The sequence below is a fragment of the Asterias amurensis genome, chromosome 6 (assembly GCF_032118995.1).
Source record: "Asterias amurensis chromosome 6, ASM3211899v1".
In the NCBI taxonomy this organism is placed as follows: Eukaryota; Metazoa; Echinodermata; class Asteroidea; order Forcipulatida; family Asteriidae; genus Asterias; species Asterias amurensis.
Genome location: NC_092653.1, coordinates 17,478,002 through 17,502,616, shown reverse-complemented (window position 1 = coordinate 17,502,616; position 24,615 = coordinate 17,478,002). Strand labels below are relative to the sequence as shown.

The following is a 24,615-nucleotide window of genomic DNA, read 5'->3' as shown; positions in this document are numbered from 1 at the left end:
CTTGCAATAATTGAACTTTGACCCTGTCGGGTTTAGCCTCGTTTTCGGCGCGCATGTCGCCATAGAGAAGGTTTCGTCGTGAGAAATCGTGTTCAAATATCGCCAAATTTGGTCTAACGACCACGTTTGGGGACATTCCGAGGAAAACCGAGTATACTTTGTGCTACCAAGCACACTTTGAGCCTATCAAAGGCTCATATTTGCGCATTTTCACCTTCACAATCCAAAACCAAAAATCTGCAGGAATCCAAAGTTTTTGGTTTCTTCATTTTTTTATTCCAACATGGAGTGCTGAATTAGCTTCGCCATGTCTCATCAATTGAACCGTCAAGTTTTATCTCCATTTGGAGTGGCTGTGCGTGCAGTTGACTCGTTGTTTACCGCATCCTGTGTGGATGTTAGAGGAGAAAGAGATGGACAAGAGTGTTATCACAAATCGTTCTGCTTCGGCTGCAGCCAAGAATCCGTCCGAGCCAAGTAAAAAAGGTCAGAAACGATCTCCAAAATAAAATTGTAATGATTGTATTATTGTATGTGTTGGGCGCCATCGGTCAATCCACCGGGATCGGTCGATCGCGCTGTGCCATTGAAAGATCTATTGGTCGCACGGTAATCAGTCAATCGCACAGCAAGCGGTCGATCGCGCATTTATGAACATCTTTGCGCGATCAACCGCGCGCTACAAGTATTTTTTGCGCGATCAGCCGATCGTGCAGGAAAGGCTTTGCACAATCGGCCGATCGCGTCTAACCATTCCTGCTTATGCACGTATCAATTGTAGTCCCGGCCCTGGGGGACCCGGGACTAGCGGCGACTTGGCCGGGGATGTAAAAATGGCTCGGCGTGATAGTCCCTGCCATGCCCCGCTACGGCCCGGCCGGGCGGGGCACTTGTTTTTTGTACATCCACGGCTATACACAGGCCCCGGCATGCGGGGCATGTTATAACAAACCCCGCACGATCCCGGCCCCGACATGCGGGGCATTTATAACAAACCCTGCACGATCCCGGCCCCGACATGCGGGGCATTTATAACAAACCCCGCACGATCCCGGCCTCGACATGCGGGGCATTTGTTACAAACCTTGTGCTATCCCGGCCCCGACATACGGGGCATTTGTTACAAACCTTGCACTATCCCGGCCCCGACATGCGGGGCATTTGTTCTGACTGATGGCTATTTACCCCTTGCTTGCAGCAGAGAGCCGCGGATCGGAGCGCTCAACTGCAAATTAATGTGCGTCTATCATTTCCACTGTTTTGGGGGTCAATACCTTGTCAACCTCGTTTCCAGGTGTACGATTTTGCCGTGCCATTTTTTATATTTCCCAGAATGCTTTGCTCGGTCAATACCCGTCATTTGCATAATAAACATGATTATTTTTCAACACAAGGAAGCCGTACATATGATGTAGACCAGTAGCTGACATTTTCACTTGCGATCGCTGTTGTGCTTGATGAGGTCGTATTGATCAGGACTGAAAATTTAAAACGTCTTCGTTTTTAAAATCAGCTTTCATTATTGATGCATACATGCATGTTTTTGTTTATATTTCAGTTCCCAGGTTTTATAAGCCCATGATAAGGATATCTGTTGTTTGATTTTATGTTTTTTTGACAATGGGGTCCTTACTCTGGGATCTAGAGTAGAGTGGGCCAGTGCATGTAACGTAACCGTGGGATGATCATCAACAGCACTTTTTTGACAGTTAATATTGCATGAACATCACACAACACACGTACACACGTGCGCGCACACAGAACAGTCAGTTGTCAAGTTAGCACATTGCCTGGTACCCAACAGATATTTTTGATCACGATTACCCACTGATCAGTGCGATTACCAGTTTAATAGACTGTGCAAGTCTCGCGCGTACCGGAACGAGAAAATACGTTAAACAAAGAACATATTATAATTGTTTTTCTTTTTTAAATCAAATGTTTGTTTTAAATTATATCTATGAAGAAATGTGAACAATAGAAATACTCATTTCAAGTTTTATAAAATGTATTTTAACTTTTGTATTGAATACAAAAATAATTTGTTAAATATTACGTTTACCGCAAAGCCCTGAAATGAAACTGGTTACATCGGCCTGTGTGCGTGCGTAAACGGATCGGATCGAACCGTGCCACACTGCTGCTGGCTGTGCGTCCGTCGACGAAATATGGACAGCTTTTCATTCAAGGCCGGCTAGGTATGTCCCCGCTATTGTCCCGGTAGGGCGGGGAAACAAATTGTACAACCTCGCCAAAGACCCCGCTATTGTCCCGGTAGGGCGGGGAAACAAATTGTACAACCTCGCCAAAGACCCCGCTATTGTCCCGGTAGAGCGGGGAAATAAATTATACAACCTCGCCAAAGACCCCGCTATTTTCCCGGTAGGGCGGGGAAACAAATTGTACAACCTCGCCAAAGACCCCGCTATTTTCCCGGTAGTGCAGGGAAACAAATTGTACAACCTCGCCAAAGACCCCGCTATTTTCCCAGTAGGGCGGGGAAATAAATTGTACAACCTGGGCAAAGACCCCGCTATTTTCCCGGTAGGGCGGTGCACGGTTTTTGCACATCCCCGTCTATGTCCCGGCTACCTCTGCCAAAGTCCCGGGTCCCCCAGGGCCGGGACTACAATTGATACGTGCATTAGTCGGCCGATCGCACAGAACCATTCCTGCACAATGGGCCGATCGTGCAAAACCTCTGTTGCACAATCAGTCGATCGTGCAAAACCATTCCTGCACAATCGTCCGATCGCGGAAAACCATTCCTGCACAATCGTCTGATCGCGCCGAGCCATTGCCGCACAATCGGCCGATCGCGCCGAGCCATTCCTGCACAATTGGTTGATCGCGCATGTTCGTTGCGGATGTTGCACGATCGACCGATTGTTGCGCGATCAACTGATTATTACATGCTCGACAGATTGCTGCGTGACCAATAGATCTTTCAATAGCGCAGTGCGATCAATAGATCTTTCAATAGCGTAGCGCGATCGGTTGATCGCGCAGATTGACCGATCGCGCCCAACAATGCATATCATTGAAAATATGGTAAATGGCCATGGTGTTTTTTTGTGGGAGGGTTGGGGGGGGGGGATGGTAAATAATCGGGATTCAAATAATCACATTTGGAAAAACTTTTGTATTCTGCCACCACCTTTTCGCTTGTTTATTGTAATTTTATGATTAGAATAAGTCAGGCATGAGAATCTTCCGGATTTTTCCGGAATTCCTGATTTTTCACTTCAAAATATGTGGTCTCTGAATTAAAAATCGGGGGGTAGGTTTTTGGGGGTATACATTTGGATTTCTCTAATCCCTCTTCTCTAGTCAGACAATGTAAGTTTACCTTTGTAATTGTTATTATCGCGGATCCCCACACGTCGTTCATGAAATACCGGCACCTAAACAATAAATTGCCGTCCAGCAGCTGGCCCAATTTACGGCTTGTTGTCTTCCTGGCATCGCGCATGCATGCAGCAGCAGCGACAGATGTATAAACTTGCCTCATTCCTTGCTTCGTTTATAGTGGTATGGTTCAATAATGTTTGCGTGTAATGCGCTTGCTGCTGCAGCAAAGATAACACGTGTGGAGACTTTTGAAAGTCTACTGAAAAAACAATGCATGTGTTTGCACCATGTTTACTGTGTACTGTGTAATGTGTACGTGCAGGTTTGCACACGAACCAATGAGCGGCGCGGCACGAATCTGAGATTGCCGGCAGGCCATGGTAAACTGGTACCTGTTATTGCCTCACAACCAGCGAAAGATATATTGGGAACCAGCGAACACACTGTACGTCCGGACGACGTGCTTTCTTCATTGGTTCTATTTCTATGTTGGGGTCTAATCTCAACCTCGTTCCAGTTATACCCTATGCTGAATAACAACCTCTTTCACAAAAACACATCGCTCTCGCCAAATATATAGGCCTATATATATTTTAAAATGTGCGTCGCCGACGGATCGTTAAAATCACAAACAGTTAATTGCAAAAGAATTTCTTTTACTCAACCGAATTTCAAATCAAGAACCTATAAAAATGGTTGTTGGTGAGAAAAAAAGCATTTTCAAGGGCAGAAATAAGGGATAAGATCGTCAAAAAAATAAAAATATTATTACTATTATTTTTTTCCCCCTTTCTTTTTCCGGAATTGTAACAAAATCGCAGGCGAACCCAAAATTGTTTGAATTGTTTGAGCTTTACATTCCTTATTTTCCCTTAAACCTATTATTAAAAAAAAAAAAAGAGGAAAAATCACACAAAAGTAGCTCACTTCTACCTGGAAAAATAGGTGTCAGAAATGCATCAGAGACCACCACAGAGCTTCTAAAATACCCAGAGCTCCCAGGGCCCTTAAGCGGGCCCTGGACCCCGGCCGTAAGGAATATTGACATTTCCAATCAACTGAATTTTTTTCCTGTTTTTTTATCATCACCCATTCTCATGCCTGATAAGTTTATCCAATACCAATTTTAATTAAAAATGAAGGTTCACTTTGGTAAAAATAAAATGAGTGAAAAAGTGTTGGCAAGATATGGAAATCTTTCCGCCCTATCCATACTTTTTTAAATATTTTTTTTAATAAGTACTTTGCATTTAATTTGGGACAAATGTGTGCATCCAGCCACCTTTTTTTAATTGATGTTGAACTTTATTTCCCTTTTATGAAAATCTTCCTCTTTGCTCTTTGTTTGACTAGTTACGTAACCCTCCTCCGTCGTCGGGAAGAGTGTTGCGTTATTGCAACTACTCTTTGATTTGAGTTGAGTTTAGTTGAGTAGAGGTCTGAGGAATTGCTGAACATGCACATTTCATCGCGCGGAGGAAACTCTCACGCACTTGTTGCCTGGAAAGGATAATGAAATGTAGCGAGCATAATTGACATTGTCAAAATGATCCCGTCAACACCACCATCCATAAATAGAGAATAGACCAGGCAGCGATTTCACCAAACTCTCACAACTTGGGATTAATCTTAGGACGTAGAGGACGCTTTAAGTTCCGTTGACATTGGGACGCATTGAACCAATTCTAAGTTAGGACGAACAACTCGAGATAGGATTAACCTGAAAATTTCTTATAAAATTTTTTCATGATTTTGACGCTTTGTACAGCAGTTCAAAGTTTGCCTGTCTGTAAACCCTTTGGAAAGGTACATGTAAGGATATTACCAAGTAAACTAAGAATGATAAAGTAGTGGCAGTGTGCCTAATTTTAGCCATATTTTAAAATTGTTCAACTGATTATGGGCGACAGTTTAAACTACATGTACAGTATGTATACAATATGTTTGTTTTTTTACAGTGTATGTAGAATTTTCTTTTCACCAGGATCCTTCACCAGTGGCAATGATGAAATAAATCTTCACTTTGATCTGTAAACTAATGTAGAAGAACACCAAAAACTGAGCCACCAAGGAATTCACAAAACCAAGGAATACAGCAGGGTTCAAAATTGCTTTTCTAGTAGTCCCAGCTACAAGGATTACTTACAGGACTCAATACAATTGTTGTAAAACCTCAAAGTATTATTGTCTATTCCCCTTTTAAATTCCAGATAATGGCCGAGGAAATGGAAATGGACAAGGGTATAACAAGAAAAGAGATGTGCAATTTTCTAAGGGGGCTCAGGACCCCAGTCCCCAGCGCAGATCTAATCCACAAAGGTCTAAGGGTTTTGCTGATAAGAGGCCACGTAACCATAACAACTGGTCAGGCAGACGTGATGAGGTACGTGAGTCAGATCAAGGCCATTTATTTTTTAACACAACCATTTTAAATTCTACAATACACACCACAAAAGTTTATTTAAAAAGTGCACATTCTAAAACACAAAACTCATGGCACTACATCAATAGATGTGCATAAACATTGATTAAACATTGCAACCAGTTTTCTTCTCCAAGTTGTTTTCGGCATTCCATTTTTTCTCTTGCCCTCTTGTTGCCATGTCAAGACAGTCATGCCATGGTGATTGTTCTCATTTCTTAATAGTACACATATCAAGCCAGTTCCATCTTCTTTTGACCTTTGCACCAATTCTTCAAACTTGTGTTAAATTGTTGAGGTCTTCAATTGAGATAATGGATGGCCAACGAATCTTCATAACCCCAACCCAAATATTTTCAGGCCTGGATTTACTTGGTGACCATTGCCTGTGTTGCTGTGGTCTTGGCCTTGGTGCCCCAGTGGTGCCCCTTCAAAAGATTCCCATCTATAGGCTTTCAAGAATATAATGTCCTTTGCAAAATGAAAATGGTTTCAAAGATGACATTCCACTTTTAAAGTCATTCCCTCTTACTCTCAAGTAGTATTATCAAATAGTTAACACATCATAGTGCATTCGCTGTGCATTTAGTTGTACAAATAAACTTTGTACTTGACTGGTACATTGTAGCAATGATGAAATAATTCTTCACTTTGATCTGTAAACTAATGTAGAAGAACACAAACACTGAGCTACATGTACCAATGATTTCACCAGAAATATCTTAACTCACAGGGCATTCTGGCAAGGAACTGTGCAATGTCCATCTAGTATGGACTCAAATATGTCCGTTTGTTATTTAGAGTGCTTTGTGGTCTAACAGTAAGAAAGCTCACATTCGGAAATGCATGGTACTTGTCGCGTTACAGCAATACACTAAAGTAGGTGTACAATGATTGAACAACAACTAATTGAAGAAACTGGACTCAATACATTGTGACCAAAGTATTGTCCATGTACATGTAAGTAGCGATGTGGATGCATGTTTTAATCAATTTGTTGTTGTTTCTTATTCTTTGCGGCCGTCAGGTGACACAGGCTCAGAGTGCAGAGTTTGGTTCTGCGCTCACTCACGGACCCAAGAAGATGAATCTGACCCATTTGATAAACTTCACAATGGCCCCTAGGGATGGTGCATCAGACTACACGACCCCTGGAGGGTGGAGGGGTAGGAACAAGTGGACTCAACGCTACCCTCGGTACAACAAAGAACAGTTCCTTCAGGCCAAGTAGGTTATTTATCTAAATCTGTTTGGGCAACAGGGAGGACACCTGGGCAATATATTAACCAATTATCCTCAATGTCACCGCTGGTCATCGCCTCAATGCCCATGAAAGGCAAACAATTCTTGTGTCTATTATGCATTAGTGCACTGTGCGTAAAAATGGAATCACAAACCAGCAACGCACATAATGGTACAGACATGTACCCATATTTTGTACTGCTTTGTCTGTAAAAATGATTCATTATTCAATTAGAAATGTAAATCTTTCATTTAAAGGACTTTGCACTACCCATTACGTAATGCAAGACAGGAAACATATTTCTGCCTAAACAGTCAAAATTAGCGACAATCTTTAAAGTGCTTCTACCTGTGCAAAATGACAAAGTGTGTCTTTACCCGCAATGTTTTCTCTTCACCAGTGGCAATGATGAAATAAATCTTCACTTTGATCTGTAAAATTAATGTAGAAGAAAAAAAAAAAAACTGAGCCACAAAAGATTTGCAAGACAGCAATATCAATCTAAACTCGATGCCTTTACATGTATGTAGATCTACTGAGAAAATTGTTCAGTTTCTAGTACTGAATGATTTTACAAGAAGTAAAAACGTAGTAGAACTTTTCAACCATGCTCAAAGTAATTTAAATCATTGGAATTCAAATTTACAATTTGTTGATCATTGATGTTCATTACGTTCAGTGACATTGTCCCAGTTTACTGTTTGTTAAAGTGATGCTTTGTTTTTCTTCTGCAGTTGTCAGTTTGTGGTGAAGGCTGGCTGTGATTATTCCATACATTGCAAAAATGCAGACAAGCTGGTAGATTGGGATCTCATTGAACAAGTGGTGAGAAGAATTTCTAGATTACAGTCTGTCTTTGTATGGTTTTGTGATGTTGGCAAGTCGTGGCCGAGTGATTTAGTTCACCTGACCCAAGCTCTGGTGTTATAAGCAGCAGAGTGTGGGTTAAATACCCAGTCATGACACTTGTGCCATTGATTGAGCAAGGCACTTTACCATAATTTCTTTGTAAAAAGTTGGGAAGGAAGTGCATACTGCTCTATCAGCCAGGCTCCTAGTGGATGATAACCATGCCTACATTCTTTATACAGACAGTGAATGGGGGTAACCCTGTTTCAGCCCAAGGAAGAGGTGGCAAAACGTGCCCGAATCAGTTATAAGTGTAGCCCTCACATTGAAACACTGGTTATACTGGGTGACTTTGAAAAAGCAAAAAAGCATCCCATTTACACTGGAAAACACTGTTATTAAAAGACATTGAATTGATTCGCACAGACAAACAAAGTTGTTGTAGCATACACAACCAGGGCCCAATTTCATGGCTCTGCTTACCGTAAGCACAGAATCGGTGCTTACGGAAGCAGGTAATTCTGTGCTTACGTCAAGCGTATTTCACGGGTTAGCTGCAAATTTTGGCTTCTGCGGGTGCGTACTCCACGTTACTAGGCATTCTACGCTTACAAGGCTAGTGCAGAATTTCGGCGCTTGCACATAAGCGGGGAATCGCGATCGTAAGCACAGAATTCGGCGGTAAGCAGAGCCATGAAAATGGGCCCTCTGTAGTTGAATGATTTCAAATGGTCGGTTACTTGTAAATGATACTGAGAGAATGGTGAACTTGATATTACTTTATTCGCCATCTATTTGCAGAGGATTCTTGGTCAGGAGGTTCCATCATGCCCCATCTGTCTCTACCCACCAACAGCAGGTTAGTATGCATATCTTGTCATTCACGATAACGTGATTAAGGGATCTAGTGATTAGGACAAAATACATACCTGCCGACTATTCAGATTTAGTTGGAATTGTCCAGATTTTTAGATTACAGGCTTCAAAAAAAGCTCTGGTAAGAAGTGGTTGCCATAAAGCTGGTGACCTCAGGAAACATTGATTTGTGAACATTTCTTGTTGAAATACTACATCATTTGTATGTGTACATGTAATAAAAAATTACTTAAATGACTTCATGCGTCACTTTTTGTGGATTCGTAAAACTGGTGTTCCTATTTCTGAGGTTTCAATGTTGGTACTTGTGTAAATATCAGGTTGTTTAGCAACTAATTTCTGGGTGCGAATCCTACTCGAATACCAGTTACCGTGCTTCTGTCACTGACCAAGACCCTTATCCATTATTGCCTATCTTCACTCATTCATCTTGTTCTCCTATTTTGCCTTCCCTTTAACAAGTCTGCTGAGACGTGCAATTTTCAGCCAATCAGCTGATTTCAGTGTCATAATGAAAAACCTGCAACTTCTTTTTGCTCTAATCCATTTTCATCTCTGTTTAACAATTGCAGAGTGACATGTCTGTTTTGTTATTAATACAATGTGGTTTATTCCTTTTTAGCTAAAATTACTCGCTGTGGTCACATCTACTGTTGGACATGTGTACTGCACTATCTTGCTTTGGGTGACAGGACCTGGAGAAAATGCCCTATCTGCTATGAAGCGGTGCATGAGAAAGATCTGAAAAGGTACAGACAAGTGCAGAGCATTCTCTGCCAACTAACATTGGCCTTGAGTTACATAGTGGCAATATCAATCAATCAATCAGAGGGAATTTATGTAGCGCCAAAATCAACCAAGGTTGTTCAAAGGCGCTCAAGACAGTTTGATGAAATTAATTTTGATACACTTGTTGGAGTAGAAAACATTTGAGGAGTTTCTTAAAAATGTGAATAAGGTTAGCATCCTTGATGTGGTTAGAGAGAGTGTTCCATTCTTTTGGTCCAAAACAGGAGAGTGAGCGATCTGCAAATGACACAGCATGGGTTCTGGGCTCTCATAGGCTCTCTTGCCATGATATTGGTGCCCCTCCAAGAGATTCCCATAGGCTTTGAAGATGTTCCCAGGGTATTGTCACTTTGTAAACATTGTATTTATTTATATTGATTGAGGAATTGGAAATAAATGTACTGAACTGAACATTAGCTTTGCCCTCTCAAAGATGAAGTTTCACTTTTAAGTAAATCTTGTGACTCATGAACAGATGAAGTATAATAAAATAGTTTTCACAGCATAGAGTATGTGCCAAATTGCAGTTGTACATTAACTTTGTACTTAAGTGGTAGCAATGATGAAATAATTCTTCACTTTGATCTGTAAATTCATGTAGAAGAACAAAAGCTCTGAGCTACCCAGGATTTCACTTAGCCTGTGACGGTTACATCATTAACCGACCAATCATCCGGGTTACTCGTTAAAATTTTTAAGGTTCAGATAACTGTAATTAAATTCTCTCAAAAACAGGTACATGTTAACAAAATAACCGTAAACACCCAGGCATAGATTTCACCTGAAATATCATTCTTAACCATGTTAACTCACAAGCCTATCATGGCTATGGGCTCAATCTACCCTTTTGCTTGTTTCTGTCACTATAAGATCTCTGTGTGTTTTGGAGAGTCCTTTGTAGAGTAACAATAATATTTGTATTTGTAATACCTAAATTATAAAGCGCACTTTCTTACTCATGGCACTACAGCTACATGTATATTTATATGTAAATACATGTAAAATGATTAAACATGGCAATTTTCTTTTGTAAGCCAAGAACCTAGACACAGTATGCTTGTGTGAAGAGCAGTGTATTAGTTCTATTTTGAATGTTTCCAGAGAAACAATGTTCCGGGTGGCATTGGTTAGTTTATTCAAGTGAACGGGTCCAATGTGTGAGGAGGCTCGGTCACCATAGTATACTGTCCTCTGGACCTGGAAACAACTAGGATTGGTGAGGAGCCAGAACGAAACAAGTAGTTTCCCGGCTTTATCTTGAGCAAGTCATTCAATTTATTCTGGTTGTGAAGCCAAGGGCTCTCAGAAAAGCAAACTTAATCACTGTACTAGCCAAGAACCCAATGTAGAGGACAACAAGGAAGACATTTTTAAGTTGTGGGAAGAAAACCCCAGAGAATTATTCCAGGGAGAACCCATGCCGTCAGGTAAGGACTAGAAACTCAGTCCACATTGTGCCACCGGCATGATTTGAGCGAGGGTCCTAGAGGTGGAAAGATACCACTACGCCAACCTGGCCACCTTGATGTAATCAATTTAGACCCAAAGTATCTTGAAAAAAACGTACTTATTTTGTTTGTTTTTCAGTGTTGTTGCTAAGGCAACCCATGGATACAGCCAGGGTGATGAGATAACCTTCCGTCTGATGAAACGAGAGAAAGGCTCTGTCGTCACTCAGCCTCATACTACCAGGGAGTATGGCAAGCTCTTCACCATAGAAGGTATGTACAACCATGCTGTAAGGTTTATTCTCTTTGTTGTTGCTTAGAACTGTGAGTCAAAGGTGTACCTTTGATAATCACTCTTAAAATGAATGACAATAACAACAAATTGTTTGGAAGTCAACAGCGACTGTATAGTATAAATCATTTTGAGAATTGTTTCACTTCAATAGCTTACCCCACACATCAAAGTAATGTGTATTGGAACCCAAGCTTCCCAGGACTTATTGACTTCTTACAAGTCGTGCATGGTCTGTACATTCAAGGTATTGCTTGAAACCTACAAAGACAATTGAGAGTTATTTTGAAAGTGTATTGTCTTTGCTCCATTGCTTCTAATTATTGAGCCTGAGCAATCTTGTCCATAATTAACATGTGTTTTGTTGCCTACTCAGATGACCCAAGCAGCACTTGTATGGTTAAGCTGCTGCTAGCGACCCCTGAGCAAGTCAAAGAGATGGTAAGAAAACTGATCACGTGCAGGGTTTTAGCCAGGATTTGGTAAAAGGGTGTCCATTTTTTTTGGAAACTTAAATACTGGTTGTAAACATTGTTCAGCTACATGAAACGAGAGAAAAGCTTATTTACATGTAAATAAGGGAATAAAAGTGTAGCGACGAGTTCTTTCACGGGTGTTTAGAACCGGCAGGGTCGTTGCCGTGTGATCAAGGCCCGAGCCGACACTTTTGTTCTTTGGATGGGACTTGTGTTGTGCAATACACGTAAAGAAACCAGTTACACATATCGTTACAGGCAGTGGACGCTATTGGTAATTACTCAAAATAATTATTAGCATAAAACCTTACTTGGTGATGAGTAATGGGGAGAGGTTGATGGTATAAACCATTGTGAGAAATGGCTCCCTCTGAAGTGACGTAGTTTTTGAGAAAGAAGTAATTTTCCACGAATTTGATTTCAAGACCTCAGATTTAGAATTTGAGGTCTCGAAATCAACCATCTAAACGCACACAACTTCTTGTGACGAGGGTGTTTTTTCTTTCATTATTGTCTCGCAACTTCGACGACCAATTGAGCTAAAATTTTCACAGGTTTGTTATTTTATGCATATGTTCAGATACACCAAGTGAGAAGACTGGTCTTTGACAATTACCAATAGTGTTCAGTGTCTCTAAGAGAAGGAGTTTGCCTAAGTGTTTCTGGCAGTGGCTACTGAATGCGCTGCAGCACCTTGTAAAAACCCTTGGAAGGTGTAACATAACACGAAATGTGTCGCATAACTTTTGGAAATCAAAAACCTGTCTAGAGATAAATAATAATGATCACTTTGAGACATTCGTTGATAAAGCCCTCTATTAAAAGTATTAATTGTTACTTTGTTTATATTGTTAGATCATCGAACCAGAGAGGGCCGCTTTATTGACTCAAATTCAGGAGAATGATGGGGTATGTATCCATAAACACAATGACTCATGTCACCAATGGTATTGAAATGTTTTCTGTCCAGATAAAAAACAACTTACTTTACAAATGTAAGGGTCCAATCATTCTAATGGAATCAAACTTGATGTACAATTTTTGTAGTAGATATAGTATATATCATTAGAATCTGAATACTAGAGATGTGCATCTATAATCATAGTTAAAACCTGTCTCAATATTGAAAGACTACGGTCTCAGGTATGATTTTGTGGGAATTGCTATGTTTTGCATATCTAACATTTTATTTTATTCTTATAATACAGGATTTAGAGGACAGCTTCCCTTTAGCAGCTCTAGAAATGATCAAGGTACGTGATATAATTTGCAGTTTCACTTAAAGACTACCCATTTTTCAGTAGGTATGCATTTGTGTACAATCATCGGTCTTGGGATGTCAGGTTGGCGTAGTGATATCTTTCCGCGCCTTCCACCTCTAGAATCTCGTTTCAAATCCCACCGAGGGCACTATGTGGATTGGGTTTTCAGTTTTCAACTTCCTTGTCTTCTCTCCATGGGCCTCTTGGCTATGTATAGTGATTTAGTTAACTTTTCTGAAAGTCTTTGGCTTCACAACCAGAACTAATAAGTGAAATGAAATGAAATCTTGGACACTATCATCAGAGTCTAATGGTGCTTTTATTTATATCTCATCTTTAGGAAAGGGAACAAAGCATCCATAATGTGAAGAAAATTCAGAAACTATCCTCTGCTGTTGTAGGTGAGTAGTCTGCATCTTCCATTTATTACTTATTCTTTATCTGGATTTTCTTTGAACTCAAATGCCCAGATTTTAACATGTGTTGTCATAAATGTATCTTTCTGACGTTTGAATGGTAGTGATCACAACTGAATTAATAGTCAAACGAAGTGATATTCACACACTAAAACAAGTCAAAGTTATAAACCACAAGGGAAACTGACACATGTAAATTTAGGAGACCCACAGCATTTAGTAGTTATCTGGAGATTGTTGGTCCAAATACTGCTCTAGTCAAGATTTCTTTGTTCACCCAAAATTTACTCAAACATAGATTGACACATTTTAAATGCTTTTGTTATTACATCACATATACAAAGTATGAGCTTTTTAAACATGTATGTTGCCCGGTTTTTAGCAGCTCACAGGGCAAGTGGAGTTTGCAAGCCTGTGCCAGTTTTTTTCTAGACAATGTCCCTCTAAGAATGCCTGGTGGGTGGTTGTTTGATTGATTGATTGGATGTTATTTGTTGTTAACAGGATTGAACCTACAAGATGATCAAGAGCAAGAGAAGCATCATGAAGAAGCATACTCTGGTCTATCACCTCCTTGTAATGTAAGCTTGAGATTTGTTTTTCTGAAAGACTGGGTGTCATGTGTTATTCAGTGGACCAATAAAACCATACTTTGTAATACCGTAAACAAAATACAAGTGATCTCAAAATTTTGACTTTTAGTTAAATAAACGCCATTCAATTCTATTGAGCAATGATATATGTATGTACAATCATAAACACAAATGAGATAAATCTTCTCATATGTTATACAGTGTGTGTGATGGTGCTTGAAATAAAACTAGTATGCAGAACACAGTAGGCCTATGTTAACTATTCTAGTCTGTGGTCTAATGGTATAGACATCCGCTCTAGCAATGCAAAGGTCATGGGTTCAAATTCCAACTGAGTGATTTGCCTGTGGATTTAATCACAGAACTCGAGAGTATGCAGTGCCTAATACACATCGGTATAGAGGTAAATTCTGGTCCGGTTAACAATTTGGCCAACAAGCCCTGATGTGGTCTTGTGGATTTCCCCCCCCAAATACCATTTTAAGAATTTTGAAGTCAGTCTGTTTTGCATAATATAGCCTTCATTATCTCTGTCGTAGAATTACAAGCACTACTCTTCAGCCTTCTCTGACGAAGAGCATGATCCTGAAGAACACAATGCTGGCCGTCACAGTCCGATTCTACAAGGCTTCACCATCGAAGAACCTTTCCAAGATTACTCCACATCTCGCAACGCTAAAAGGACACCGAGCAAGACGGAGCACCAGTTGCCGTCTGTTAATGGATCAGATGCAGCGGGGACGCCGGTCCAAGCAGAAGGCCAGTTGCAAGACAGTACTGATGAGAGCGTGGTCAAGGGCGTGGTCGAGGGCGTGGTCGAGGGAGTGTCCAAGGATGATGAAGAAGTGGGAAGAGAAAGTCCGGTCCCGACTAGACAGAGGCGTGAGAAACTAGAGGGTGCGTCAGCTTCGGCAGAACGGAGTGAAGGCAAGGGACATGTATACTACTTCTATCAAGGTATGTTTCTATGATTACAGTTGTTTAAATGATGTTCTAACTTTGCCATTTAACATGTTTAAATTTCTATTTTGATACACATTCATTTGTCTAGGATTTCAACTTTTGTGTTTTGCTAACCCGAGATAGTAAATATAAAGTACATCACACGTTATACTTATTTGTGAGGTATCAAACAATAGACCACAAGGGAAACTGACTGGGTAAATGTTTTTAAAATGATTTGGGGTTGAATACAAATTAACTTCAATGGGATTTGAACCAGTGACCTCCGGATTAATGTGCCGGCCCTCTAACTAAGCTACCACGCCATATGTTGGCGGTTTCTCTACTTTGTCATTTATCTCTATTCTGGGAAAATGATAGTTGATAATGAAAAGGCGATAACGGTTTAAGAAATAATATACATACACATGTACAACAAGTAGGTTGGTTGCTGTTGCTTGCTCAGAGGGTAAAATGCGAAGTGCAAGGCGGAGTGCGTGTGCACTCAAGCTTTATATACAGAGAAACGCACATGGAGTGACGTAAAGAAAATAATGGTCGCGGGCCGCCTGGGCGTGTTTTACGGGACAAAAGAACTTATATAACTGTAAGGGCTGCTACACCAGTCAATGTGATCCCTCAATGGCACCCTCGAACAGAGATATTGACTAATAAATAGGGAGACTGGTAGATAGTTCAGTTGGTAGAGCGCCTGCGCATTGATCTGGAGGTTGTTTGTACATAATTGATGCCAATTGAGAACAATTGAGAGATTTATGTTGTGTTTTGTTGTTGTATGTATACAGCGGTGGACGGCCAACATTTGTATCTACAGTCACTGAATGTAAGCTGTTTGATTAGGGAGTATGGAAGCTTTGCTCAGTGCCCGGAGACCATCACTGCTAAAGTAGTTGAGATTGAACACATGTCAATGAATGAGGTAAGTCTTTGATTTGTAGTTTAAATAACACAAACTATTTGCAGTTTTGTCAAAACCCTGTCATCTGATTTTAGTGATGTCAATGAATGAGGTAAGTCTTTGATTTGTAGTTTAAATAACACAAACTATTTGCAGTTTTGTCAAAACCCTGTCATCTGATTTTAGTGATACGACGAGAGAGGAAAATCACGGTTTATATCGCAGAAATAACAGAGAGTTGTACAACTACTTAGTGGATAGGACTCGAGTTCAGAACTAACATTCAAGTTCACTAGCAAACTCACTCACTCCTAAACGCCCAAAATCAACAAAGAACAAACACCAACAAACGATAGACTAAACAACAACAATAACAGAACTACATGGGGACAATAACCATGGCCGATGTATTACGTAATATACTGTGACAACGAAAAGCGTCCTATGTTACACGAAAAAAAGCACTGGAAATTTACAGGAGGGTGCGGTTTCTAGCAGCGGGAAAATTAAACGCGCGCGATTGGCTTCTGGCTATACGTCATGCGAGAAGGCTGAACCAATGTGTTGCAGGGGTGGTTAAAGAACAGTAAAAAATAAATAAATAAACGTAGCGCGATTCTGACAATGAGTTCCAGTCATTGCACTTGTGAGACCATAGTAAGACCATTTAGAGACCATTTAGAGGCTGTAGTGGCTGCAAGCAGCTTGTACCAAAATGCCCATAGCAGCCGCAAACGGCTGCAAGATTTGACCAACTAATGCTCAAACAAAACACAACAGCTAGAGGTTAAAGAAAAAGTAATATACAGAAGTGACATTTGCCAATGGTTCCCATGTTAATGAAGAACCAAGAACTCTCAAGCAAACCCAAATATTTTTATTTATTTTTATAATTGTCTGATGGCTTTATTTCTTTGTTCATCAGGCACTTCGTCATCGTTTGCGTTACTTGTTCCATCTACCTTTGACTTGTGAGTTTGGAATCTGTGAGCTGGAATTTAAACCACCAGTGGTGTCCAGAGAAACCATACAACACTTTGCTGGTGGGTAAAACAGTTAAAAAAAATCTTTTCCAATTATATTCTTTATCCCTCGATCCTCGATGCTGAGGATTCAAACTGCCTCTAGGCATCGGGATAGCTTGGTGTCTAGTAGTAAGACGTCTGCTCTAGCAATGCAAAGGTCGAACCCCACTAAGTGATGTGCCTGTGGAACTTCTTTTTCACAGAACTCACATCAGTGTAAGGGTTTATAAAATATAAAAAAATTATTCCATAGAAAGATTTAAAACTTGCTATCCTTGTTCGTAAAAGTTATGTTGATAGTCTTTATGATGAATATCATGTTTTCAACAACAAATTTGTGTTTTGTTTTTGCATATTTTCAGGTGATTTTCAGAAGAGAAAGAAGGCGCGGGAAAGGAAAGTCCGCAACGAGAAGAAACAAGAGCGCAAGATGCAAATCCGAGAGAACAAGAAGAATGGAAAGTGTAAGGGAAAAATTGTAATGTCATAGCAACACTTACTTTATTGTACACATACACGCTCAATAGTGATTGCTTAAGATAACACCTTTTAAAACATGAGATGAGTGTGTGTTATGTTTTTCCATTATTTTCATCTCTAACTCTATTGCATCAATTTAGGTAGGGTGTCATAGCTGAGCAGTTTTGGGCACCAAATTCAAAGTCATCAGGGTATGGGTTCGAATCCCGGTCGTGGCACTTGTTTCCTTGAGCAAGATGCTTTACCATAATTGATTGTCATTACCCAGCGGTATAAATGGTACCTGCGAGGGAAGAAGTTGACATGAAAAAGCCTTCAGAGCGCCACGGCAGCTGTATACTTGCTGAGAAAGATTGAAGAAGTGTTATTGGCCCAATGACCAGGGCACTAATGTTAGCGCATTGAAACGGTTATTGTCAAATACGCTATATAAGAAATGGTTCTTATTATAGATAGTTTTTCTTCTGATTTGTAGACCCGACACCCAAGTTTTCCTTGCAGAGTAACACCCAGTTCCCCACCTTTGGGTTAGACTCTATGCCGGCCGACGTTTCTCACGCTGTGTCATCAGAAAGGTCATCTGCCGTTGCATCACCAGAGTCCACTGTGTCCTCCTTGGGGTCACCAACTGAGCTTAGCCAGGAAGAGGCTGGATATGGAGGTAAGACAGACTCCCTGCCGACCAAACTTGTTAATCTCACCCCCCAAAATGTAGTCACATAACACCTGGGCCCAATTTCATAAAGCTGTTAAGTAGAAATAGATGGAACAATGTAGAATGTTGTGGAATTTTGGCTGGTACCTAGTTTCTGCTAAGCAAGATTAGCAAGATAAAATAACAAACTTGTGAAAATTTGAGCTCAGTTTGTCGTTGAAGTTGCGAGATAATAATGAAAGAAAAAACATCCTTATCACACGAAGTGGTGTGCTTTCAGATGCTTGATTTCAAGACCTCAAAATTTAATTCTGAAGTCTCAAAATCAAATTTGTCGAAAACTACTTTACTTCAAAGGGAGCCGCTTCTCACAACAGCTCCCCATTTCTTGTACCAAGTAAGGTTTTATGCTAATAATTATTTTGAGTAATTACCAATAGTGTCCACTGCCTTTAAAGGTATATAAACGTTATTTATCCAGCAGGTAGTCAGTATGGGCATGATGTTGATAGCACTGGTGGTCCATCACCGATTGTTGGAAGCTGGGCATCAACTGCCAGCATGGAGGAGTCTAGTGCCTCTTCACGATCATTTGCACAGGTAAGTTATACATAATATTAACTAATTCTTTTAAATTTTGTATGATTTGAGGCATTGCATGGTGAGATATCAATATATATTTGGTTTGCAGTAACACCATGTGTGTATCTACCTGCCTGGTACAGTTTGTTCTTTAGAGAACTGTCTTGCTATATAATTTACTATCGCAGAGTAGATTTTTCGGGAGACTTCACAGTTCTGAAAAGAACTGTCCTGCTTTTTAGCTACTCCCTGGTCAGAAGGTAGAAACTCGGCTGGGACTACTACTCAAGCTTATAGGATTGCTAAAGATCAATAAAGATTATTGTATTGTATTGTATTGTTTTGACTAGCTTGCTCTAGTCATTGTCAGTTGATATTTTTGCATCAGGGATAGAGAATACAATTTGTTTTACCCTTACCTTGATGTGTATTAAGCACTGTATACTTGGTCATTGGGCCAATAACATAATAAAATGTTGTGCATAAAAGAACAAGAACTCAAGACTTTGGTTTTTGGAATCATTAGATTGTTTAAATTTTTTATAAATGTAAATTTATACAATAAGACTAGCCTGTGAAAATGTCATTTCAAAACATTGCAACGTTCTTGGAATTAAGCCAATTAGTTACTCAATCTGAGACGCACTTTATGCAGAAAGCTTTTGCAGAATGAAATGTTTTTGAATCCTAGTTTCTAAAACTACATTCCTTTGAATGGAATCATTTTTCAAAATGTTAATACATTATCAACAGCTGCAGTGCTTCTCACCAAGGAAGTATTAAGATCATTGATATTTTAATTTATAAAGTAATCATGAAAGGTTTAGACCATGTGAATTTTGTTAACAATAAGTGTGACCTTGTACATTCTTTGGGTATTCTGGCAGGTTAAGATAACTGCACTGGTCATATGGGAAAGTTAACATTCTGTGTCATAATTTCCACATAAATAAGCTGAACAAGTTTTGAGTTGTGCCCACTTTCATCATATAATTAAAAGTTGATAAGAATTAGACAGTGCAATCTCCATAAAATATAAGATTTTATTTTTTCTTCCATTAGGCTGTGTACAAATCGTGCCTGCAGGAAGTCCAGGCTTGGTGGCTCTTTTGTAAACATGTGATGTCACAGGTCACGTCCTCTATAAACCCTCCCTTTATCCATTTTATTTGTATTTATTTTTATTTTATTTGTATTTGTTAGATGCTTCGTGAAGGGAAAACAAAGCCAGAGACCAGCAGCTGGCCTAAGATTGTCAAAGCAGGCAGTGGAGGGACGGAGAAAACTCAGGATGAATGGAAGATTCGTAAACCGTCTGTCAGAGGTAAGTGACTTTCTTGTCAATTTGTTTCCAAGTGTTGTAGTTTTCATTAAGTTATATTTATAGCGTGTTGTGGCTGATCGCTCTTGTTCACCAGACCCAAGCCCTGGTGTTGTCAGCAGCAGAATTTGGGTTTGAATCCTGGTCCTGACCCTTGAGTAAGGCACATAACCATAAGTGCTTCATAAAAAGTTGGGAAGTCGGTGCATTCTGCTCTACCAGCCAGGCTCCTAGTGGATGATACCCTTGCCTACATCCTTACAGACTGTGAAGGGGGTAACCCTGTTTCAGCCCCAGTAGTAGGTGGCAACATGCCTCTTGTGGCAGTTGACTTGGGTCAACATGGTCCATCGCTCAAATCAGATAAGGTTAGCCCTCACCTTGGCGTGGCCCTCTGGCTTTATGCTATAAAGGATCTCTTAAAGTTTCTTTTTTTTTTAATAAAGAAATATGAAGTTGCGTTGAATTCTTATGGATTAAGGTGTGTACAAAGATGGCATTCCATTGTTTAATCATCGTTTTACCTCTAAGATGGTGGCTTGGTGACCAGAGTGCATAAAGTCCATTAAATTTAATCCAGTGGGAGTAGCTTAGCAACAATATATTGGAAGACATTTTGATGATCTACATGTATGTAACAGGGCCTGACGGAAGTGATGATAGCTCCAATGAAGACTACGCTCCAATACCACAGTACAAAGATGCCTTCAGTGATGCTATACAAGCTGCATTAGACAAAGCTGCTATGGAGGCTGCTTCCCGTAAGACAGGTCAGTCAACTGTACACATTTAAGTCTAGGTACTAGACTTTCTTAAGTACCTCGAGACTTTCTTCTAGAGGTGTTAGGTGTTATATAAAAACAGTTGCTATTACTCTTATACAAGAGATTGTCATTGTGTACACCAACTTGAATTATGTTAAAGGAACATAACAGAATTGGTAGGCAAAAAACTTGTCTGAGATCACAGTTTTCCATCAAATGTACACTGTCTAATGATGATGATAGTAGAAAACATCTCTTTAAAAAAATGTCTTATTTGATAAGAAATTAATGAAACCAATTTTCCATTTGGAGTTTATCGCTCAGTGAGCGTTTTATTTAGTTTTTGTTTGCAACAATGTGCAAAATGTGTAATCGGTTCTACACTATTTTCTTGTGACCCAGATCGGTCTCGAACTTCTACAGGTTTATCAGTATTTGTATGTGGTGGATTTCATAAAGTGCTTACACTGCCAGCAACTGTTGTGTGGTTCCACTGTATTGCTCAGCCACTCACAGCCAAAGGTGAAGTTAAAAAAAAAATATATATATATAATTTTGTTTTTCTCCTCTGCAGATGATGACATAACTTCATCTCCCGGTTCCGGAAAGAGGGGCAAGAAAGGCAAGAAGAAACAGCAGCTGCTTTTCTCAACCGCTGGACCGAGGTTCAAATAAATCACCGTAGATTTAAATTGTGATCCACATCAAATGACAACTGTGCCCACTTTTATAGAGCTGCTCATTTAGCACAAAAAGTTGCTCAGCACAACAAAATTATGCTTACCAGAGTAAGGTTACCAGCCGAACTACCATGCCACAAGTACAATTCGTGACTGGTATCTTGATCATTTTACTTAGCAAAAAATTATATGGAAAGGTTTGCAGTAACACCATGTAATGATTATCTCTAAATGAGTTGGGGTGGGTTCTGAAAAAAATCTGTTAGTTTCAACTCAACATTTCAGTCAGTATGATGTGATTGTCTTCTTGAGAATTTTTTTTGTTAAGGACTATTCTCTGCTGAAGCAGCTCTATGAAATTGGCCATGGACATTGGTCTGTGTATTTGACCGCCTGAGGGCGCTGCAATGAACTTCCATAGACCTTTTCAGAAATACCCATTGCGCAAGCGCTGACTGTTGAATGAGGTGCCTGCTGGTCTAGCTATGGATCAAAGTTGATCGCTAGCTAGACCACCTTACACACGCACGTACCTAGTATTTGTGATAAGGTCTATTGGGTTAGAGATTCCCCTTTGACAATGGTCAATATAATTGTCTGATCTTGAATCCCCTCCGATACTGTTGCCAGTTCAAACACCAAAGGACCAGTCAGAATTTTGTCAAACTAGTCCAGCTGGCTGGTTAAATGCTTGCCACTGCTACACATTAACCACTGATTGTTCATATTGATTCAAATCACATAGTCCCATGCTAGTTAAAAGGAAACTCCAAACTATGGACCAGTGAAAAAGCAAGTTGACCAGTAAAATGACATTCTAACTGATGATATCACTGGTTTAAAACAGCTGTGAATGATACTGAATAATAAGACTAGAGGAGGGTTTATGATAATGACAAAATTAAACTTTCAAGTACCGACCATAATTTAGAAAACTAGATTTCTGATTCCTGCAATCAATGCTTTGTGAGTAACCTTTGAGTTGCCTTTGTGAAAAAAAGACCTCTCTCAATTGTTAATCATTCTTACTTAGATAACTGGTTTAACAGTTGGTGATATTATGCAGAAAACTAAACAATAAACTTTAAAACCCTGCTGTGATGTTTGTGGAAGTTGCAATCTATCTGAGAGATTGTTCCGTTTAGGGGGTATTAAAAAAAAGTAGAGTTTATCGTTGCTTTAAAAATCTTGCAGAAATATATTTGTTTGGCATTTCACCCAGGAGTAAGTGGGTAACTACACAGATATAGGTTGTTGATGTGAATTATTAGCAACCTCTGCTGCCTTTGGTTGGCGGTGCTGCATACTCCAAAGGAATTGAGATAGGCTGAGGAGTGGTTTGAGTAAATGGGTACCTGCACAGTAAAGGTTGTCGATGTTAGCAACATGTGCACCAATTTGGTTGCCGGTACTGCATACTCCAAGGGAGTTGAGTTGATCTGAGGACTGCTCAAGTATAAATGACTGGGGTAGTAATAAAAGGCACTTTGATAGTGGTTTTTATTATTATCAGTGCATTGGTAACACAACAACGTTTTGTAACGAAGACCTGCTGTAGAAAAAAAAACGGTTCCCAGCTATTACCTAAAAATTTGAAAGCATGATGTTCAGATTACTTAGATTGAGCAAGATGACTCCATCAACTTTTGATTAAATCAAAGGTTATTGAAAATGTATAAAAAACAATCTATATACTGAATGCATATGCTATTTAAAACACCTATATAATTTGCATATTGTATTACTGTGAATAATTGTAAAATTGAGAATTGGAAGAAAACAAAATTTGAATTGCTATTTTTTATGAAAGGCTTAAATAATGTGTTAACTTAGACTTTTTTTTCATTTTCTTTTGCTTCCATAATAGAACATTTAAAGCCATTGCACACTTTCGGTAAACAGTGTTGTCCAAAGGCCCACACTTCGTGTATCACAACTTGTATATAAAATAACAAACCTGTGAAAGTTTAGGCTCAATCGGTCATCGGAGTCGGGAGAAAATAATGGGAAAACCCACCCTTGTTTCTGCACGTTTTGCCGTGTCATGACATGTGTTTAAAATAAATCCATAATTCTCAACAACGAGAATTGATAATTGTTTTAATGCTTTCTCAAAAAGTAAAGCATTACATGGAATAATATTTCAAGAGAAGTCTTTCACCATGACCTTCAGTAAACCCTGTAAGTTATTTGTAAATCTGTGAACTTTTTTTTTCTTTTTCTGTTCCGAAAGTGTATAATGGCTTTAATGCTTAAAAGCCTAGCTCATACTGCTAGCTGCAAATGTGTATGCGAAGCAAATTTGACGTCACAACAATATTTTCAATGCAAATATTTCACAAGAGTTGAGACCCTTGTGAATTGTTCGTTGCAAATTTGTCATGTCAAATTCACTTTGCTTTGGCAGGGAGTATGAATTGTGCTAACATTTATTTGTTAAGATTATTATTTGTATTTAAAGGATATTTGGTTTTAGAATTTGAAACTACAGTATATTATTATACTGTCGATGCTCGCAGGTTAATAAAGGGTTGTGTTGAGATGTTCTTAAAATCCAATATTGTGTACTCTGAGAAACTTTGTTGTAATGTTGATTACCATATTTTTTTACTCTTACAGCGCAATTCCGAAGGCACAAATTTGACCAACTGTCGTTCATTACTCGTCCTAACTAAAGATAATTCTTTAAGGTCTGCATGCTACAGTGCAGGGTTGGGACTCGTCCTAAGTCCTAAGATTAGTCTTAAGTTAGGAAGAGTTTTGTGAAATCGACGGCTGGACACTATTGATAATTGCCAAAAAGTTAAATAAGACCTAATTCTAGTTCTCGAAATCAAATTTGTGGAAAATTACTTCTTTCTTGAAAACTACGTTACTTCAAAGGGAGCCGTTTCTTACAATGTTGTAATTAACAACAGCTCCCCTCGTTACTAAGTAAGGTTTTATGCTCATAATTATTTTGAGTAATTACCAATAGTATCCAGACGTCGATTTCACAAAGAGTTAGGACTCATCTTATCTCGAGTTCAGACGAGTAACTCGTCCTAACTTAGGATTAATCTTAAGGTCTGCATGCAACAGTGCAGAGTCGAGACTCATCCTAAGTCCTAAGGTTAATCCTAAGTTAGGAAGAGTTTTGTGAAATCGACGGCAGTGCCTTAAAGCAGCAGGTTATTGACTTTGGCTAATTGCCAGGATTTGTTTGTTTGATTCTCTTTATAGACTAATAA

The 24,615-nt window shown here is 39.5% G+C and overlaps 1 protein-coding gene across 2 annotated transcripts; it reads left to right on the top strand.

The window, feature by feature from the left end:
• The first annotated feature begins 53 nt into the window (after positions 1-53).
• Positions 54-24,615, top strand: LOC139937990 (E3 ubiquitin-protein ligase RNF10-like). Of its 2 annotated transcripts, none has more exons than XM_071933312.1 (21): positions 54-486; positions 5,562-5,734; positions 6,801-7,000; positions 7,751-7,841; positions 8,667-8,724; positions 9,364-9,490; positions 11,118-11,251; positions 11,647-11,711; positions 12,602-12,655; positions 12,955-12,999; positions 13,349-13,409; positions 13,929-14,005; positions 14,557-14,974; positions 15,766-15,899; positions 16,804-16,921; positions 17,266-17,367; positions 17,859-18,044; positions 18,523-18,638; positions 19,824-19,944; positions 20,583-20,711; positions 21,280-24,615. In XM_071933312.1, exons 1-21 carry the CDS (start codon positions 396-398, stop codon positions 21,378-21,380), a joined length of 2,601 nt encoding a protein of 866 aa, XP_071789413.1. In that variant the 5' UTR covers positions 54-395; the 3' UTR covers positions 21,381-24,615. The 2 variants fall into 2 exon arrangements, with proteins under 2 accessions (XP_071789413.1, XP_071789412.1); XM_071933311.1 differs by having other exon boundaries at positions 18,520-18,638.

What these genes read in the sequence shown, in the direction of transcription:
- LOC139937990 (XM_071933311.1), top strand. Translation starts at nt 396, where the DNA reads ATGTTAGAGGAGAAAGAGATGGACAAGAGTGTTATCACAAATCGTTCT. An exon ending in AACACATGTCAATGAATGAG is followed by an intron (nt 15,900 to 16,803) that starts GTAAGTCTTTGA and finishes TTTGTTCATCAG; the next exon opens with GCACTTCGTCATCGTTTGCG. An exon ending in AACCATACAACACTTTGCTG is followed by an intron (nt 16,922 to 17,265) that starts GTGGGTAAAACA and finishes GCATATTTTCAG; the next exon opens with GTGATTTTCAGAAGAGAAAG.